The sequence below is a fragment of the Anolis sagrei genome, chromosome 13 (assembly GCF_037176765.1).
Source record: "Anolis sagrei isolate rAnoSag1 chromosome 13, rAnoSag1.mat, whole genome shotgun sequence".
Classification (NCBI taxonomy): Eukaryota; Metazoa; Chordata; class Lepidosauria; order Squamata; family Dactyloidae; genus Anolis; species Anolis sagrei.
In genome coordinates, this window is record NC_090033.1 from 6363953 (window position 1) to 6385186 (window position 21234).

General features: G+C 46.9%; 1 protein-coding gene across 5 annotated transcripts in view; it reads right to left on the reverse strand.

The window, feature by feature from the left end:
* Window positions 1-4897: 4897 nt before the first annotated feature.
* Window positions 4898-21234, reverse strand: part of CASZ1 (castor zinc finger 1) — a 379132-nt gene continuing 362795 nt past the window's right edge. For 4 of the 5 annotated variants that reach the window (XM_067472686.1, XM_067472685.1, XM_067472687.1 and 1 more), the window contains 4 exons: window positions 18550-18698; window positions 16693-16927; window positions 14789-15094; window positions 4898-13143 (listed from right to left, as the gene is read on the reverse strand). In XM_067472686.1, the coding sequence (XP_067328787.1) occupies window positions 11939-13143; window positions 14789-15094; window positions 16693-16927; window positions 18550-18698 (1895 nt within the window). In that variant the 3' untranslated portion in view covers window positions 4898-11938. The remainder of the gene's footprint in view (window positions 13144-14788; window positions 15095-16692; window positions 16928-18549; window positions 18699-21234) is intronic. The other variant, XM_067472688.1, reaches the window with a different exon arrangement.

The window sequence follows — 21234 nt, forward strand, 5'->3', positions numbered from 1 at the left end:
ATCAAACTCTGTACATTAACTGTACTCTCAATTTGTTTCTCACACGAGAAATAAATATATTTAAATGTCCTAGTTTCTCTTCCTATTCCTCTCTTTGTCCCCAGCTTATTTTAGTTGCTGCAAATTGAGTTCAAAGGGAAACAGAGGTAATTTAGCTTTGTCTTCCTGAACCTGAGCAGACTCAGGGCCAGACGGAAGCCCAGTTTCCATCTGGGAAATGTTGGTGGGTCCCCAGTTTCTACTCCCTGGGGATAATCGGAGTTACCTCCTACAAATGAAAGCAGTGTAGGAGACACGTGGTTGTCGTGGACCATCATGTTTGAAAACAACCTTCCTGGGGGATTCTGATGAATCTGGGATCAGATTTGACCCTCATTTCAAAACTCCGACGGCCGTACTCGTTTGCATTTCCCTCCATTTGTTACGCTACCGTGACACCTGCGTGCGTCGTCTTTGGAAGGAACGGGAAATGCCGTTTCCTTGACCTATTGTTTTTTTTTACCATATGCATATTTATGCAAATATAATTGACTAACATTTCTATGATTAATCATCTGAGATTTGTTTAATCAGGTAGCATCCCTGCTTGCAGTTCTGACCGTAGTTTCTCTGTTGTATCTGCCTCGCGTTAGGGCGTTTTATATTTTCCCCAGGGATGAGCGGTGCCGGGGGGAATACCTACGTTCCTCGTTCCCAGGTCAGAAGACCATCCTAATACGAGGATTGAATGAAAAGTAATGCCTCCACCTTCGTTACTTGGGTTTGGATGGGAATATTTTAATAAATGAAACACAGACATAATCCTTTAACTCCCACTATTCACTTTTCCACATAATCACCAGACAATTGGATACATTTCTTCCAACGATGAACAAGTTTTCTGAAGCTGTCACAGAAGAAGTCAACACTCTGTTTCCGCAACTCATCCTGGGTACCCATTGTGCACAGCCAGAGAGCACACAGAACCCTATCCATGATGCATCTAGAGCAAACTTTAAGTACTGATGGAGTTTCTGGTGGTTGACCTTGCATGATGGGAGTTGTAGTTCACCCACAACCAGAGAAACTGTGACCTCCACCGATGATGGACCTTGACCAAACTTGGCACACAGAACCCCCATGACTAACTCAACCTACTGGAGGGGTTTGAGAGGAGTGACTCACCAGTGGGAGTTGTAGTTCACCCTACAGCCAAGAGCACACTGAACCCTAGCCATGATGCATCAAGAGCAAACTTGAAGTGCTGATGGAGTTTCAGGGGTTCACCTTGCATGATGGGAGTTGTAGTTCACCACATCCAGAGAAACTGTGACCTGCACCGATAATGGACCTTCACCAAACTTGGCACACAACCCCCATGTCTGGGTACCCATTCCGATAGCCAAGCAAAGCAATAATGTGACCCACACATTCTTGTGAAATGCTGATTATGCTTGAAATTTCTCTCTGAGTGATATGACTATCATCCCGAATCAATCTCAACCTGTTGCTTGTGAAACTCGGTGGTTGCTGTCACAGGACGTCCAACTCTTTGTTTGTTACGCAAGTTAGATGTTCCCAGCTCAACATCTTTAAACTTACCCAACGACGTACAGTACTCACATCAACACAATCACCATGATCAGCTTGATTTCTCTGATGAACTTCCTTTGGGGTGACACCTTCTGCTGTCAAGAATTCAATGACTGCACATTGCTTAAGACGCATTGACTGACCATCTGCGCAGGGTTCCATATTTTGCACCTTAACAACACAATCGTTCAATGTGAAGGCTTCCCGCTGAAATGGAACTGTAGAGGAGAGTCTACTGAACAAGCCAGTACCTGCCGCATACCTGTACTGCCATATGTTGAGGTGTTATGAAGGGGGAGGCATTACTTTTCATTCAACCCTCATAAATGGAATCACAGATTGTTTGCTGTTCTGAATGGAAATAGCCTTTGACTTGCTCACCTGTGATAAGCATGATTTGTCTCCCATTTCTAGAAGCGAAATTGGATAGGCATTTCTTTGGCAAGTCCTAATCTGGTGTTTCTCAACCTGGGGGTCGCGACCACAATGGGGGTCGCAAGGGATTTCAGAGGGGTCGCGAAAGACCATCAGGAAACATATTTCAGATGGTCTGAGGAACCCCTTTGGCAGAGAAGGCTGAAGATCTCTCTGCCTGTCCTTCTCTTCCTCCCACCGAAAGCCCTCTTCTTCCTCTCCGTATGTAGGTGAACTACAACTCCAAAACTCAAGATCAATGCCCACCAACCTCTTCCAGTATTTTCTATTGCTCATGGGAATTCTGTGTGCCAAGATTAGTTCAATTTCATTGCTGGTGGAGTTCAGAACGCTCTTTGATTGTAGGTTAACTATAAATCCCAACAAAGGATGCTCCCAGGCAGTAAGAAGCCATGCCTTGAAGACTGCTAGGTCACCAGGCAGAAATGCTAACCAAGGTGGGCAATTGATACATTCACACCTACCTCAAACAGACACCCTGGACATTCCTAGTTTCCAACTAATCACCTCCCAACAAAGGATTCCCCCAGGCAGTAAGATGCCACACCTTGAAAACTACTATGCCATTAAACTGCTAGGGCATTCTGTGATTCCAGCCATGAAACCGTGATTCCAGCCATGAAAGTCTTCGACAAGACCTCACAGCCTTTGCGGATGCATGCCATAGATGCAGGCAAAACGTCAGGAGAGAATGTTTCTGGAACATGGCCATATGGCCCAGAAAACTCACAGCAACCCAGTGATTCCGGCCATGACAGCCTTCGATGATATTTACGAAGGGCCTTTTAGGAATGGTGAAACAGTGCGCCGTTATTGTGGTGTTCTCACCACTTTGCCCACTCTCTCTTCGGTTCCGTTTGGGTGTGTAAACACAACACGCAGCTCCCCCGAAAGCAAGGCCTCGGCTGTCGGCCAGCCTAGCTCCAGCCTGCGGGGTTGTGTGTTTGTTAATTTGTCGAACTTGCTTTCTCTCTCTCGTAAATTAGTCACTCTTTTATTGAAGAGGAGTGGGAGCCCCACAAAGGGAGCGGGGCAAGTTCTGACGGGAGCCCCGCGAGCAAGCGACTTGAGCAAGCGGCTGGTTGTTGTGGAGTTTGTGTGTTTGCACATGAGTTTGAAGTTGGTGTGTTTGCAAATGGGTTTGGAGTTGGTGTGTTTGCACATGGGTGTGGAGTTGGTATCTTTGGGCATGGGTTTGGAGCTGGTGTGTGTGCACTTGGGTTTGGAGTTGGTGTGTTTGCACATGGGTCTGGAGTTGGTGTCTTTGGACATGGGTTTGGAGTTGGTGTGTTTGCACATGGGTCTGGAGCTGGTGTTTGCGCACTTGGGTTTGGAGTTGATGTCTTTGCACATGAGTTTGGAGATGGCGTGTTTGCACATGGGTTTAGAGTTGGTTTGTTTGCACATGGGTTTGGAGTTGGTGTGTGTGCACATGGGTTTGGAGTTTGTGTGTTTACACATAGGTTTGGAGTTGGTGTTTTTGCACATGGGTTTGGAGTTAGTGTATTTACACATGGGTTAGAAATCGTTATGTAAATATCTGGTATGCAGGATGTATGTTCATTCACTGGACCACATTTGGCACAAATACTCATACGTTCGAATTTCAATACTGGTGGGGTTGATTTTGTCATTTGGGAGTTGTAGTTGCTGGGATTTATAGTTGACCTGAAATCAAAGAACATTCTGAACTCTACCAAGGATGGAATTGAACCAAACTTGGCACATCAAACTCCCACGATCAGCAGAAAATACTAGAAGGGTTTCATGGACACTGACCTTGAGTTTTGGAGTTGTAGTTTGCCTACATCCCCAGCGCACTATGAACCCAAACAAGGATGGATCTGGACCAAACTTGGCATGCACACCCAATATGCCCAAATTTGAATACTGGTGAGTTTTGAGGGAATTGGCCTGGACATTTTGAAGTTGTAAGTACTGGCACGTATAGTTCACCTGCAATCAGCGAGCACTCTGAACTCCACCAAAGATGGAATTGGGCCAAACTTGGCACACAGAGCCCCCTTGACTCTGTCTTTGGGGGGAAATCACCTTGATTTTTGGGAGCTGTAGTTCACCTACATCCAGAGAGCACTGTGAATCCAAACACCGATGGATCTGGACCAAACTTGGCACACAGACATGATATACTGAAATTTGATTCCTGGAGGGGTTTGGGGGAAACCGGTCTTCCTTTTTGGGAGTTGTAGTTCACCCGCAACCAGAGAAATAATGATCTCCACCGAAAATAGACTTGGAGGTCTTTGGGGGGAAATCACCTTGATTTGTGGGAGTTGTAGTTCACCCACATCCAGAGAGCACTGTGAACCCAAACACTGATGGTTTGGGAGGAAATGACCTTCCTTTCTGGGAGTTGTAGTTCACCCACAACCAGAGAAACGGTGTCCTTCACCAATGATGTACCTGGACCAAACTTGGCGCACAGAACCCCCATGACTAACTCAACCTACTAGAGTAGTTTGAGGGGACTGACTCGCCATAGTGGGAGTTGTAGTTTACCCTACATCCAGAAAAACTGTGACCTCCACCGATGATGTACCTGGACCAAACTTGGGGCACAGAACCCCCATGACTAACTCAATCTACTGGAGGGGTTTGAGGGGACTGACTCACTAGTGGGAGTTGTAGTTCACCCTACAGCCAGAGAGCACACTGAACCCTATCCATGATGCATCTAGAGCAAACGTTAAGTACTGATGGAGTTTCAGGGGGTTCATCTTGCATGATGGGAGTTGTAGTTCACCCCCAACCTTATGCATTTGGTACATATAAAAAATGGACGTTTGGAAATAACCCGGGCAAGCTAGTCGTTAGATAAAGAGTAAAGACAGCAGGACACCATCACAAATCAGCGGAAAGCTGCGATTGGTCGGCTTTTTTGTTTTTGTTTGTTTTGTTTTTTTTCCAGTTTTTATTGAGTGAAAATGTCAAACCTTGCATCAGTCATGCAAACCAAAAAAATAATAATAATCAAATAAATAAAACACATATATTAAATTTCTAGTAGCACTAAATTCAAGTGGAAAAATATTCAGTTCTTAACAACGTAGGTGCTGAGGAGACCAAATTCAAGTAAAATCAGCGCACGCCGTCCCGCTTTAGGATTTTCTCTTTTTTTTTTCACTTTCCGCATTATTATTATTATTATCATCATTATCATCATTATTATTATTTTGTCTGAAAACCTATATATAGCTATATATCTATATATATAGGTATATACATATAGATATATATACACACACATAATATATATATGTGCATACATATTATATTTATATTTATATATATATATACACACATACATATTTATAAAACATTAGAAAGAGCATTGGTAGTTCAAGCATCACGTCTTTTTCTCCCGTCCCCAAACCTCCCCCCCCCCCCGTCCGAAAAAAAAACACAGAAAAGGGGGAAAAAAAGTTAGAAACAACAACAAAAGAAAGAATACACATTTTCTTAAAATTCAAAAATGAGCTAGCAATGGCTTATAGTCCTAGTGTGCAATATGGATTTTACAAAAGGCTAGATTTCTCCCTCTCTCTCTCTTACTTTTTCTCTCTCTTTGCGTGTGAGTTCTCTTTTTTTTCCCTTTTCTACGATGGTTTTTTCACGGGGATTTTTATTTTTTTGCTACTCCGAAATACTTTTTCTCTTCTCATACACATGACCTTTATTTATATATTTATATATATTTATATTTTTATTTTTATTTTTTTGGTGGCGAAGTTCTTTTCGAACACAAAAATTGCCTTTGGGTGGGGAAGCGGTAGTGGAAGAAGGGTCTAGCGCAGGTGTGGGAAGTTGTGTATTCGAAACTCGCTCCCTCTTGCCCTTGTCTCCCTTTCCCTCTGAGTTGTATTCTCGTTTTAACGTGCCGGTTAATTGCCGTATTCCTTCAATTCCAAGACACACTTCTTTTTCCTACAGAAACATCTTTAAAATGCTTGCTCCATCAATGTTTAACATTTACATAAACAACCAGCCACTGCCAGAAGGGACAGAGAATTTCCTCTATGCTGACGATCATGCCATCAACGCTCAAGCAGAGAGCTTTAGAATTGTTGAACAAGGACTCTTGGAATCGTAAAACAGAAGCTCTCTGGAGCTTTAGGTGCTCTTACTGCCCATTACAGGGAAAACCAGTTTCCACCATCAATGTTTAACATTTGCACAAATGATCAGCCACTGCTAGAAGGGACTGAGAGTTACATCTATGCTGATGATCATGCCATCTACACTCAAGCAAGGCGCTTTGGAATTGTTGCACAGGAGCTTTAGCTGCTCTTACTGCCAATTACAGCTTTCTCTATCAATGTTTAACATTTGCAAGAATGAGCAGCCACTGCCAGAAGAGACAAAGTTCATCTATGCTGATGATCGTGCCATCACCGCTCAAGCAGAGAGCCTTGGAATCGTTAAACAGAAGCTCTCCAGAGCTTTAGGTGCTCTTACTGCTTATTACAGGGAAAACCAGTTTGCTCCATCAATGTTTAACATTTACACAAATGATCAGCCACTGCCAGACAGGATCAAGACTTTCATCTATGCTGATGATTATGCCATCACTGCTCAAGCAAGGAGCTTTGGAATAATTGAACAGGAGCTTTAGGTGCTCTTACTGCCTATTACAGAGAAAACCAGCTTGCTCCACCAATGTTCAACATTTACACAAATGAGCAGCCACTGCCAATAGGGACTGAGAGTTTCATCTATGCTGATGATTGTGCCATCAACACTCAAGCAGAGAGCCTTGGAATTGTTAAACAGAAGCTCTCTGGAACTTTAGGTGCTCTTACTGCCTATTACAGGGAAAACCAGCTGATTCCATCAATGTTTAACATTTACACAAATGACCATCCACAGCCAGAAGGAACCGAGAGTTGCCAAGTTTTTAACTTAACTGTATTCTCAATTCGCTTCTGACATGACAAATAAATAAATCTCTAAAAAACTGAGGTGCATCTTAGAATCGCAGCAAATCTTGCATATTTTTGTTGGTGGTGGCGGGACTGAAATTAGGGTGCGTCTTACAATTGAAGAAATACGGTAATACGGTTTGCAGAGATAACAGCTGCCCCATTGATGGAGTGTGGACAGTTGTCCTTTAAGTAAAGGATGGCATTTCCAATCCCTATTTTGTGGCCAAAAGGTGAATATTTTCGAGCATTTCTTCTGTTCTAAGATACACTCCCCTCATATAAACATCGCTAAAAATGGAGTGTGCCTTAAGATCGCAGGAGTATCTTATATTTGTTTTGTCGGTGGTTGTTGAGCTGAAATTCGGGTGCGTCTTACAATTGAAGAAATACAGTCACCAAAAAAAGGGTATTGCTTGGGGAAGAAAGAACAACGTTCCTCACATGCCTCGTTTAGGAAAGACAAAGGGATCGCTGTGCCTTTCTGTCCTAAAATCACACCCTTTGCCCCCTTGTAAACATTAAGTGCTGCTTCTTCCTGAATCAGGATTCCTATTTTAGGAGAGGAAAAGGAATTCATACTGGACCGGGAAACGGAAGGAGGGATTGGTCAGTTATCGATTTGCGTGGCCTACAGTTGCCGGCTCTCGGCTGGAAAAGAAGGCCGGAAAGACAGAGGAAACGGGGACTGCGAGGTTGGGATTCTAAGACGCACTGAAAATCGCAGGTGTATCCTATGTATTTTTGTTGGTGGCGGCAGTACTGACATTAGGGTGCGCCTTACAATCGAGGATGTCTTAGCAATTGAAGAAATGCGGTATATCTGTTTTCAGTCCCTTTCCTTCGTGTCCTTTAGCAGCCACTGACCCCAGAAAGATCTAGCTAAGAGCTTCTATATCTTGCTGTGACAGTTGCGTTAGAACAGTGGTTTTCAACCTGTGGTTCCCCTGATGCTTTGGCCTTCAACTCCCAGAAATACCAACAGCTGGTAAACTGGTTGGGATTTCTGGGAGTTGTAAGCCAAAACACCTGGGGACCCACAGGTTGAGAACCATTGGTATAGATCAATATAGTAACTTTAGGAGGCCCTCAAGGACTATCTAGATCTATATAGTGGCCTTAGGAAGCTCTCAAGGACCATCTAGATATATATAGTGACCTTAGGAGGCCCTCAAGGACCATCTAGATCAATATAGTAACTTTAGGAGGCCCTCAAGGACTATCTAGATCTATATAGTGACCTTAGGAGGCCCTCAAGGACCATCTAGATCTATATAGTGACCTTAGGAGGCCCTCAAGGACCATCTAGATCTATATAGTGTCCTTAGGAGGCCCTCAAGGACCATCTAGATCTATATAGTGACCTTAGGAGGCCCTCAAGGACCATCTAGATCAGTGGTTCTCAACCTGTGGTTCCCCTGATGTTTGGGCCTTCAACTCCTGGAAATTCCAACAGCGGTAAACTGGCTGGGATTTCTGAGAGTTGGGCCAAAACAACTGGGGACCCATAGGTTGAGAACTACTGCATTAGAGGGTCCTGGTGCCACCCAAATATTGGTTTGGGTCCCTTCTCTTACAATACAAGATGTGAGACCTCAAGATTCTGGAAGCAACGGATCTGTGGACGTTCAACAAGCCAAACACTATTATGTTTTCTCCACTGAGCATCTACCAGGTCCCTAGTACATCCTCAATGGAGGATATACCTGAACCTATGTTGAGTTCCAGGCCACCAAACCATGGCAAAGTTGTTGCGTTGCCACTTTTATTGAGGGCAGCCTAATGGATCTTGCCTCTTGCCTCCCACAAATGTTCTGGCAAAGAGACCTTAGACCAGTGTTTGGACTTCAGATTCCTGATCATTTGAGAAGCTGGCGAGGGCTTCTGGGAGTTGGAGGGCCTGCCTTAGACTATCCAGTGGAAGTAGATCTGATTGTGCTCCTTTCCAACCTCTAAAAGAGCCATCACTTTACGCGTGCCCCCCCCCCCCCCCCCAATGCCAGCCTTCCTGAGATCTGGATTTCCTAAAGAGGGGTACAACAGTCAGGGTGGAAGTTTCGGAAGAGAATGGTGCTAAAGGATACTACCGCTTCCTTGCTGTCGCTTGCCAAGCCACTGCCAGGACCAAGTGCTACTCTCTCTTACTATGAGGTACTGCCTCTGGTTATCCTCCCCTTTCATTAGCAGCAAGAGGCGGAGGCCGACCTGAGCCTTTGTGTGTCTTTCTCCTCCATCAGGGATGGCTCTGTAGCCTGGAAAGCAAACAACAGGGCTTTGGGGGTCCGGGGGTGGGCTAGATCAGGGCTTCTTAAATGTGGGTGCTGACCACACATGGTCCCCCCTCTATGCTCAACATTGGGGTTCTGATGCATTTCCTGAATGCCACCTAGTGGCTGTTTTAGGCATTGACACGAATCTGTGGCACGGTGTACTTCCGAAAACGGAAAATCAGACTGTAGAACAGTGGTTCCCAACCTTTTTTTTATGATCAGGGGCAACTTTGACCAGGGACCACTCTCCAACATTAGTACCAAAAGGGTTTTAGTCAACTTCAGGTTCGGTTTGGTTCTTTGGGGTGCGGATTCAGAAAATTGCACTGGGTAGACCACATGAGCTCTAGTTTCTGATACAGAACATATGCCATCCCGTAGGGGCCATCTGCTTGCCTACAGTAAACCATATTCAATAATCTAGAGCTGATGTGGTAGTAGTAATTTTTCTGTTTCGTTATTTGGGGTGCTGATTCATAAAACTGCATTAGATAGACTGCATCAGCTCTAGTTTTTGATACAGAACATGTGCCATCCAGTAGTCAGCATCTGCTCGCCCACAGAAAACCATATTCAATAGAGCTGGTGTGGTAGTAGTAATCTTGTGTGGGTAGTCATCCCCTTCCCTCCCAACATTCCCGTTGCCTCAGCACTATACGTGCGTTTCGCGAAACCAGTTGCTCTCACTGTGTGGTTTTGAGGCAACAGTGTAGTAATGATGAGGCCATGGATCAGATTTTTGTTCTTGCAGACCACTGGTGATCCACGGGCCACAGGTTGGGAACCACTGCTGTAGAGCCAGCTGATTTCTTATCAGTATATGTTTGGATTTTATGTCTCTTTTATATACCTATACACCTGGGGTCGTGAGAGTATTTCTCGGGCCAAGAACAGTCCTGAGTGGAAATGTTTAAGAAACCCACGGCTAGGTCAAAACCAAGGGGTCTTTCCCCTGCCACCCCGTGCACACTTTCCGCCACCGTTGCCACCGCAAAAGGAACTACCCGACTCACTGCAATATAAATAAGTTCTTTTTTTTTCTTCAAAAGAGGATGATAATTATTATTTACGAACAAAAAGGACCCGGAAGATAAGGGGGAGGGGGAAACTGTCTCCCTTCCTAGCCCTCTTCGATTCATTAATGCTTCTGTTTATGTTTACAAAAAAATAAAATTAGAACCAAACAAACCCTTAAAAACTGACAATAAATACCCCTTCCCCAACCATCCCAAGCTGCCTGAGACCCCCCATTCCTCCTGTTCATTCGATCACGGAGAAAGGAAAAACACAAAATTAGAAGTACAGTAGAGTCTCGCTTATCCGACCTTCGCTTATCCGACGTTCCCAGCATTTCCCCTTCAATTAAAGGAGCGCTCCTCAACTCTCTCTCCATTCCCAATAATGAAAAAGGCAAGACGAGGAGAAGGGAGGAAAGGGGGAAAAGAGGCAGGATCGGAAGAGGAAGCGGAAGCATCCTCCCTCTTTCCCTCTGTGATTTCCATGCTCTTTTTCCGTCCGGGCCTCTCTGGCCCTGGGGCGTTGCCTTGCCTTAACTCTTTGAGTCCATATTGTTAGTATTCTCGGCGTCTAAGTGGGCCTCTCTGGCCCCGGGACTTTGCCTTGCCTTAACTCTTTGAGTCCCTGTTGTTAGTATTCTAGGGGTCTAGCACCGTGTTGGATGGGTAGAAGTAGGAGACCCCATATTTTCCGACATTTTCATTTATCTGACATTCTGCAGGCCCATTTATGTCGGATAAGCGAGACTCTACTGTACCTGGAACCCAAAACCTGGTTAGAAATACCTCCAGGTCGGAATTAAGTCTCTGCCTAGAGGGAGGATGCCTAGAAGCATCCTCCCTCTTTCTCTCGGTGATTTCCATGCTGCTCTTCCATTCGGGCCTTTCTAGCCCCGGGGTGTTGCCTTGCCTTAACTCTTTGAGTCCCTGTTGTTAGTATTCTATGTGTCTAGCGCCGTGTACGAGACTCTGTATTATCTGACATTTTTGTTTATCCGATGTTCTGCTAGCCCGTTTATGTCGGATAAGCGAGACTCTACTGTATGAATGATACTGGCACCCCACTCCCACCCCGTTTCCCACAGATGGCATAGCTTGTGTGTCGAATGGATCGAACCCTTATTTGTGCACACACCTATCTATATATGCACTTCATTACCATCATTCCTAATAATCCACCATTGGGTCCTAGCTGCCCCTCTCCCTGAGAATGGGAGGAGTGTGAAAAGGACAAAACAATCAAATAAAATAGAAAGGGTGGAAGCCACAGCTCGCCCTCCCCTCACGAAGAGGTCTGGGGAGGCAGAGGGGGGAACACTTGCCCTTAGCACATCCAGCCATGAGAAGAGGGATCGCTCCTCCACGGCCTGGCCATCTGCATCATATACAACATTCCGCGGTCTGCCACCCTGTAAACATGTGCGTCCCGACAGATGGGTCCCTCTGCCTCGCTCCCCCTATATTCACGGCACCGGGACCTCTCTCTGTCTTTTCCTACGCGCACGGTCCAAGGATTCACGTCGTTCCTCTCTTCTCTTGTGCACTTTCTGGGCTGGAGTTGGACAGGTTTTTGTTTCGCCGCTTGCCGTCCTAGCATTTGTTCTCGCCTCCTGTAATAGGAGTCCTTTCAGTAAATCAGTTTTTTGTTGTTGTTATTGTTATTATTATTATTATTTAAAAAACACCAAAACCCTGCTGCTGTCTATTAAGGGGAGGCCTCCTCTGCGGCAGAGCCGGGGACTTGCTCGCCGGGCGGCCTGGAAGCATCGCAGTGGTCTGCCGGAAGGGGAGCCGCCTCCCCCAGTTCCCGAATGTCTTTCGTAGGTAGGCCTTCTGTGTCGGGAAGCGAGTCGTCGGAATCTGTATTCAGATCCTCCTCTTCTTCATCCTCGTCCTCCTCATCGTCGTCGTCATCTTCCTCATCTTCTTCGTTCATTTCCTCCTCATCATCATCCTCGTCGTGAGAGGAATCGTCCTCGTCCTCCATGTTGCCGCAACCAGTTGGTAGCTGCTCTGTCTCTGAAGGGGCTGCACCTTCTCCGGTGTCGGGGGACGCGGCGCTCCCCTCGGCCTCCGGCTGCTTCTGGCTGAGGTCCAAGGAGTCGTTGAGTCCCACCCCGGCCGCGTTCTGCAGGAAGAAGAGGGAGCTGTTTGCGTCGGTGCTGAGGTTCAGAGAGCTGTCCAGGTTGACGGAAGGAGCCTGCGCCGCCTCGTACTCCAGGGTGGAGTGGGGGAGTCCCTCGGGGCCCGGAGAGATGGCCGGCAGCTCTCCGCGCTCCTGCTTCTCGTGTTTGCGCTTGTGCGAGTCCATCTGGGACATGCCCACCACCGTGTGCTTGCAGCCCGGGTAGGTGCAGTGGAAGTGGGAGCACTTGAGCTTGTACTTGCAGTCCGGCACCTCGCAGTCCACGCTGGAGCTGAACTGGCAGAAGCCGGCCGCGCTGATGACGTCCTGCTTGCCGTGGTGCTTGCGGTGGGCCGTCACCTTGGTGCTGTCGGTGCAGCGGAAACCGCAGCGCAGGCAGTGGAAGTGGGTGCTGTTGCCCGAGAACTGGCAGTCGGGGAAGTTGCAGCTGAGGGAGGACTTGAAGCGCTTGAAGTCGTCCAGGACCAGGTTGTCCACCCGGTCGTGGTGCTGGGCGTGCTTGTACATGTGGGTGCGGCCGCAGAACTTGTAGCCACAGTTCTCCCGGGTGCAGTGGTAGTGGGTGACCTTCAGGGAGAACTGGCAGCTGGCGTCCTTGCAGTCCTCATAGAGGTCGTACCGCCGGAAGCCCTCCAGCATCATCCCTTCGTCCAGCATCTTCCGGGAGGAGGCCGTCTTGCGCCGCTTGCCGAAGGGGGACATGTCCTCGATGATCCAGAAGCGCTTCTTCGCCCCTGCGGCCGTCGGCATCGTGATGGTGTTCCCTGGGAGGGAGAAAAGCCGAGACAAAGGTTTAGAATCTGAATCCATCGGGTTCCTTGGCATTTTTATTTTGCACGGATTCAGGCAAAATCTTTCTACCTCATGTGTTTCAACCTCAGTACTGGAGCCCCTAGTGTCACAATAGATTAAACCCTTGTGCCAGTAGGACTGCTGACTGACAAGTTGGAGGTTCAAAGCCGGGGAGTGGGGTGAGCTACCATCTGTCAGTTCCAGCCGGCATGTGCCAAAGCAGTACCTATTGATCTACTCACATTTACATGTTTTTCAAACTGCTAGGTTGGCAGAAGCTGGGGCTAACAGCAGGAGCTCATCCTGCCCTGAAGATTCAAACCACTGACCTTCTAGTCAACAAGTTCTGCAGCTTGGTGGTTTAACTCGCTGCGTCACCACAGCCCATTTTGCTCTGTGTATACAGTGGGAGCTCACCCCATCCTGCGGATTCGAACTGCTGACCTTCCAGTGAACAAGTTCTGCAGCTTAGCAGTTTAACTCGCTGTGTCACCATGGCCTGTTTTGCCCCGTGTGTACAGTGGGAGCTCGCCCTGTATCCACGGATTCGAACTGCCAACTTTCCAATCAACAAGTTCTGCAGTTTAGCGGTTTAACTTGCTGCATCACTGTGGCCCATTTTGCCATGACTGTACAGTGGGAGCTCATCCCGTCCCATGGATTTGAACCGCCAACCTAGTCAAAAAGTTTTGCAGCTTAGTGGTTTAACCCACTGCATCACAACAACCCATTTGGTCTTGTGTGTACAGCAGGAGCTCACCCCGTATCCATGGATTTGAACCGTCGACCTTTCAGTCAACAAGTTCTGCAGCTTAGTAGTTTAACTCACTGCGTCACTGTGGCTTGTTTTGCCCTGGGTGTACTGCAGGAACTCACCCCGTATCCGCCAACCTTCCAGTCAACAAATTCTGCAGCTTAGCGATTTAACTTGCTGCATCACTGCAGCCCATTTTGCCTTGTGTGTACAGCGGGAGCTCACCCTGTATCCGTGGATTCAAACCGCCGACGTTTAAGTCAACAAGTTCTGCAGCTCAGTAGTTTAACTCGCTGCGTCACTGCGGTTCGTTTTGCCCTGTGTGTATACTGGGAGCTCGCTCCATATCCGTGGCTTAACTTGCTGCGCCATCAACGGTCTCCCAAGTTGTCTAGGGATATCTAACCCTCGATTTTAAAAATATCACAGGAAAAGTGCCATTCCTGACCCTATTATGACAAACCACAAAGGGTTGTTGTGTGTTTTCTGGGCTGCATGGTCATGTTCCAGAAGCATTCTCTCCTGACATTTTGCCTGCATCTATGACCAGCATCCTCAGAGGTTGTGGGGTCTATTGGAATGTCCAGGGTGGGAGAAAGAACTCTTGTCTGTTTGAGGCAGGTGTGAATGTGATTAACATTTAATGGCCTAGCAGTTTTCAAGGTGTGGCTTCTTACTGCCTGCGGGAGTCCTTTGTTGGGAGGTGATTAGTTGGCCCTGATTTGTTTCTTGTCTGGAATTCCCTTAGAAAACCACAAAGGGATTCTGCCTCGTTTTTGTCGTATCTTGGATTGTAGTGGGAGGGTAAGAATGGTTAAACCTGAGGGGTAACCCACCGCGGGCGGAATCGTCGAGCCATTTACCTGCCGCGTCCTGAACTAGAGGGACGTCGCTTTTGACCGGAGTTGGAGTGGCAATGACGGGTGAGAACCCAGTCGAGCTGGCCGTGGGCAAGACAATGCCCCGGCTGGATCCCAGCGTGGCACTTAGCAGAGAGTATGAGACACAAGATGGAGAGAAGAGGTACGGGAGGGAAGGGAGGGGGGCCCTGAGCAGGGCCTGAGAGAAAGATGGAGGCAGAGGTGGTGGCTGTGGTGGCGCATTGTGGGCAACGTCATCCCCAGCGGCAGCGGCGGAAGGAGGAAGAGGAGGAGGAGCAGCCAGGCAGCCTGGAGAAATGTGGAAAGAAAACAAAAAAATAGCAGGAAAGGAGGAAAAAAAGGAGGAAAACAAAAGGGGAAAAAAAGAACCAAAATGAGAACCCAAAAGTGTAAGCGATACAATGAAAATGGAGAGCACGTCCACACGTACAAGAACGGAATCGCAACAGAGAAGGAGATGGAGGGTGCGTGATGAAGAGCGGCGCCGGAGGAGTGAAGGCCACCAAAGGGAGGGCGAGAAGCGGAGGCAGAGGCCTCGTCATTGGCCGACAGGGTGGACATTGAAATATGGGGAACACCCCAAGGCGGAGGTGCATTTTGTCTATTGATTAGGTTGGTACCCCCAAGGGTAAGATGATGCTACTCGGTGGAACTGCTCGGCTCTTCCGCGCACCTTAAGCCAGAACTGAGTTTCCTCAGGACGGTGAAACATGTTAAGATGCTTTCACAGTAGAACAATATTTCGGACATTAATATTGAAATCTGAAATCTATACAGAACATCTTTACTTTCCCATCCCTTCCTCCCTTTCTTACTTGCTTCCCTCCTTGCTTCCCTCCTTCTAAACCAGTGGTTCCCAACCTGTGGTCTGCCGAACTAAGAACTAAAACGGTTCTCAACCTTCCTTCCTTCCTTCCTTCCTTCCTTCCTTCCTTCCTTCCTTCCTTCCTTCCTTCCTTCCTCTCTGTCTCCCTTTCTTCCTTGCTTCTCTCCATTGTTCACTCCCTTCTTCCTTCCTTGATTCCTTCCTCTCTCTCTCTCCCTCCCTCAGTCCCATCCCTTCCTCCCTTTCTTGCTTGCTTCCCTCTTTCCTTTTCTTCCTTCTCTCCCTCCTCCTTTCCTTGCTCCCTTCCTTCCTTTCCCTCTCCTTCCCTCCCTCAGTCCCATCCCTTCCTTCCTTGCTTCTCCCCTTCTTTTCTTCTCCCTCTTTTTCTTCCTTGCTCCCTTCCTTTTCTCTTTCCTTCCTTCCCTCCTGCTCTCCCTCCCTCCCTCAGTCACATCCCTTCCTTTTTCATCCTTGCTATCCTCTTCCCTTTTCTTCCTTCTCTCCCTCTTTCCTTCCTTGCTCCCTTCCTTCCTTCTTTCGTTCCTTCTCTCCCCTCCTTCCTTGCTCCCTTCCTTGCATGTAAAGAACGATGCAAGCTCCAAAATCACATAAATGTAGGCAACCAACTTCAATCTTCTCTTTAAAACATTATTTTCAATATTATAATAGTACTCCTAATTCATGTTATGGTTGAGTTTAACAAATATGTTAAAACTTTTGATGATTTTTAGATTAACAGTTTCTCATTCTTGAACCCTGCAAAAAAACAACAACAACAAAAATCAAAGTGCTCCCTGGTCAAAAAAAGGTTGGGAACCACTGTTCTACACTGAGTAGGGATGGTGATCAAGAAAGTCCTCTGAAGGCCACCTGGTCTATCTCTTCTTCTGGGTGTCTCTTTCTGAATCAGGACAGAACTCGTAGTAAAAGGAGGCATCAAGGCATCCCTGGGTGAACAACAAGAGATCTCACATGGGACAACCTGGCCCAGGAATGTGACGTGAGGCCTCTCGGAAGAAGAAGCGTCACTAATCAATGGCTCGTTTGTGGTGCCTCTTACCTGCCGACGTGCTTTCGTTGCCCACCGGCGTGCTGGAGCAGCTGCGATCCATGTTGGAGGACTCCGAGGAGATGCCACCAGGGCTGCAGCCTGTGTAGTCAATGTACTCATCTGTCTCCGTATCCATCATACTTTGGGGTCCCTGAAAGGAAGCCGGGGTCCCTGAAGATGCGGGGCTGGGCGCCATGCTGCCGACCTGCTGAAGGTTCTCAGTCCTAGAAGCATGTCCAATAACCTGAAAGTTGAACAAGAAGTTGTGGGATCCAATTGTCCACCTCTTGTACTTGTGGGATGTTTACGTCAGGGAGGGACGTTGCTACTCCAGGGGTCCACAAACTTTTAAAACAGAGAGCCAAGTCATAGTTACTCAAACTGTTGGAGGGCCGGATTATAATTTGGAAAAACAACAACGAATGAATGAATTCCTATGCACAGTGCACATATCTTATTTGTAGTGCAAAAAACACTTTAGAATAATACAATAATTAAAACGAAGAACAATTTTAACAAATATAAACTTAGTAATTCATTGGGAAGTGTGGGCCTGCTTTTGGTTGATAGGATTGTTGTTATTGTTGTGTGCTTTCAAGTCGTTTCAGACTTAGGTTGACCCTGAGCGACTAAGTTTCACTGGCATATTTTACAGGAGGGAACTGAGACCAGGAGAGGTTGGGAATTTTAGTGACCTGGTTGTATGCATCTTTCTTGCTTGTTATGCTGGACAAGATGCATCCTGGGTGGGGTTCATCCTGGGTGTGCTCTCTGGCTGTAGGGTAAACTACAACTCCCACTGTGATAAAAGGCGAAAGGTTTGTATGATCTGAAAAGAAACCTTTCTGTCATTTTTAGGGCATCAGCCTTATGAAACCACTTTTTCTGGGATAGTTTCTCCTTACATCCTTCAACTAGACCTGGGCTAACTCCCACTATGGTGAGTCTGTCCCCTCAAAACCCTCATGGGGGTTCTATGTGCCAAGTTTGGTCCAGGTCTATCATCAGTGGAGATCACAGTTTCTCTGGTTGTGGGTGAACTATACATCCCAGCACATACAATGGCTATAAATCAAGGCGAATTCCCCCCAGACCTTTCCAGTATTTTAATTTGATCATGGGGATTCTATGTGCCAAATGTGGCCCAGGTCCATTGTCAGTGGGGGTCACTTGATGATTTGGTACAGGGTGAACTACAACTTCCATTGTGTGGTATCAATCCCCCAAACTCCTCCAGTATGTGTAGCTTCTTCTCAGTTCTGCTCTGTTTGTTGTGCAGACAGAGCTGAAAAGAGTAGGGAAGGGTTAAGGGAGAGGCAATGGGTGGGGTCATGCAAATTCCACACCAATGGAGAGAGTAAGGATCACTGGGATGTCTGTGGTGGAGGAAACACAGTTAAAATCTAGGATGAAATTGTCCCCGAGTGAAAGCCTTCCTTGGGTGGTGGGCAGGGTGGTGTTTGGAGAGGACATTGGCAGGGGTTCAGCTACATGTTCATGGCGCTCGCTATAATCTGAAATGTCATTGGAGGGAGGGCTTTGGGTGGCTCCTCAGCAGATGTTTGTGGGAGTGGGAGCCTGTCTGTGGAAGTGGGTCCCCCGGCCACATATGCACATATAGATAAGATAATTATTATTTATTACTGGATATCAATTCATAGATACCCGGGTCAATGCATATAAAGGTTAATGACCATTGTAGGCCAACATAATCCATGGTCCCAAGGTTGATGCCTACTATCGTAAGAGAAGGACCATGGCTTCATAGACAAACCTCTGCTTTCCCTGCAGAGGGTCCCAGGTTCCAATTCCCAGTATCTCCCAGGCAAGGGCTACAGCCACTAAGAAAGGGTGAGAGGAAGTCACCTGAGTGGGGACCCGGTCGAAGTTCTTCCCCAGCATCCTCCGCATGTGTTTCCGAGCATGGGACGTCATCTGGTGCTTCAGCAAGAAGGAGAACTGGCAGCCCTCGCGGATGCAGTGGAAATGGCTGTTGACTTGGTTGTACTTGCAACCTGGGAGGGAAGGATGCAAAACAGATGCAAACCTCATGCGCTAACAATGGCGGCGAGTTAGCAACAGATGTGCTTCAGGCCAGAGGCGTAGCAACGCATGCAGTTCTGTTTGGTTTCGGGATGGCAAGCGGGAGTGACCACGGCCCATTCTGCTTCCGCGTCCCCCAACATACTATGCATTAAATGCTTCTGAGTGTGGGAGGACAAGGAAGGCAGAAACGGATTCTACTTTGTGGTAAAGAGGTCAGGAAGAAAGCTTGCTTTTTAAGACATAGAGAAAATCAAAGTGCTCTTCCAGCAGTCACAGCCAATCCCTCTCCAATGCCAGAGATAGAAAATGTTGACCATTTCTGCTCCCTTGGCAGCCACCTCTCCACCAAAGTCAACATTGACACCGAAATACAACACCGCCTGAGCTCTGCGAGTGCAGCATTTTTCTGAATGAAGCAGAGAGTGCTTGAGGACCGGGACATCCGTAGGGAGACCAAGGGGCTTGCTTATAAAGCTATTGTCCACCCAACCCTGCTATACGCCTGCAAAACATGGACTGTCTACAGTCGTCACATGCAGCTTCTGGAACGATTCCATCAATGTTGCCTCCAGAAAATCCTGCAAATCTCTTCCAGCGTGCTGGAAGAAGCAAAGACCACCAGCATTGAAGCGATGGTCCCCCTCCATCAACTCCGCTCAGGGTCAACCTAAGTCTGAAACAACTTGAAAGCACACAACAACAACAACAACAACAACAACAACAACAATCCTATCTCATCAGCCAAAAGCAGGCTCACACTTCCCAATGAAATACTAATAAGTTTATATTGGTTAAAATTGTTCTTCATTTTAATTATTGTATTGTTCTAAAGTGTTTATTGCACTACAAATAAACACTGTGCACTGTGCATAGGAATTCATTCATATTTTTAATCAAATTATAATCCGGCCCTCCAACAGTTTGAGGGACTATGACCTGGCCCTCTGTGTAAAAAGTTTGTGGACCTCTGCCCTAAATGGTTCAGGACCTGCTTATCTCCGTGATCGCATTTTCCCCTATGTACCAGTGCATACCTTGAGATCGTCCGGGGAGGTGCTGCTCTCTCTCCCTCTGCCATCTCAAAAACGATTGGTGGAGACAAGGGAGAGGCCCTTCTTGGTGGTGGCCCCCCGGCTTTGGAACTCCCTCTCTAGGGAGATCCGACAGGCTCCTACTTTGTCCTTTTTCCGGAGACAACTAAAACCCTGGATGTTCTGGTGTGCTTGGCCCGTTTATCATCCACCTCAACACTTTAGATGACACAATTCCCAGCCCTGTCTATTTGATTGTTGCACTTTCCCTGCGCTACCTTCAGGATGTATTGCACTCATGGAGCTTCAACCTCATCTATGTTTTCTCTCAGCCATTGTTTGATATTGTCTACGATTGTGATTGTTTCTATATTTTATCTGATGTTTTAATTGTTGTGTTCTATTTGTAAATTTTCGGGCTTGTCCCTTACAAGCTGCCCCAAGTCCCCTTGCGGAGATGGCTGGCAGGGTATAAAATTATTATTATTATTATTATTATTATTATTATTATTATTATTATTAAAATACATCCTGCATTATCAGATATTTACATGACGATTCATGTAAATATCTCAACCTGTAGGTCGCGACCCCTTTGAGGGTCGAACAACCCTTTCACGGGGGTCATGCGGCATTCGGCCTTAAACTATCATGAATCACTGTATTCTTAACAGTCCAACAGGATTCTGGCTGCTAAGTATTTAAGTACAAGTTTACTATCCAAAAGTGCGTCTTCGAAGAGCCGTTTCTCCTCCTCTCTCTCAGGCAAGAAGGAAGAGTCCCTCGGGGGGCCTGCTACCCGATATTTATGTATAAGATTTATTAGTTGCCACACAGCAAATAGCTCTCAGGGAAAGCCTACAGTAAAAACACAAATAAAATCCAAAAATCCATATACATCAAACCAGAAGTGGCATAATAAATAAATCAATGGAGAGCAACGGGGGATCAAACAATGGCCGCCACGAGAAGATCCAAAAGCAGCGGAAAGAAAGGGAACTCCGTACGGAATATATGTGCTTTTTTTCGGTCTGAAGCAACTGATTTCCCTCGATGAAGTTTTGTGTAAATGTAATAAACCAATTAACGGGTTCAGTTCAGAAAACGGCCTGATTAATTTGCCCAGATTTCTTTAATCTTGTGCAATTCCTCCTCTCAGGTGCAACTTTGCTCGTAAATCCCTTTGCTTTGGGGACTGCGGGGCATTGGCTACGCTTGAAACCTGATCGGCTTGGCCACTCTGATATGGAAACTTTGTGGAGATTGGTCTTAGGAACCGAGACACCGCTGACTTTCTCCCGCACCGTTCGGAAGAAGGTGGGGGCGGCAACAATATTCCCCCTCCATGTCACAACCTGCAACGCCACAGAAAGCCCCCCACTTTTCCATCCCATTCTTTCCCTGCACTTTTCTCAAGAGGAAGAACAAACAGTGCTGAAACGGTATCAGCAACAGGCAGGTGAAGGCTTGCCCG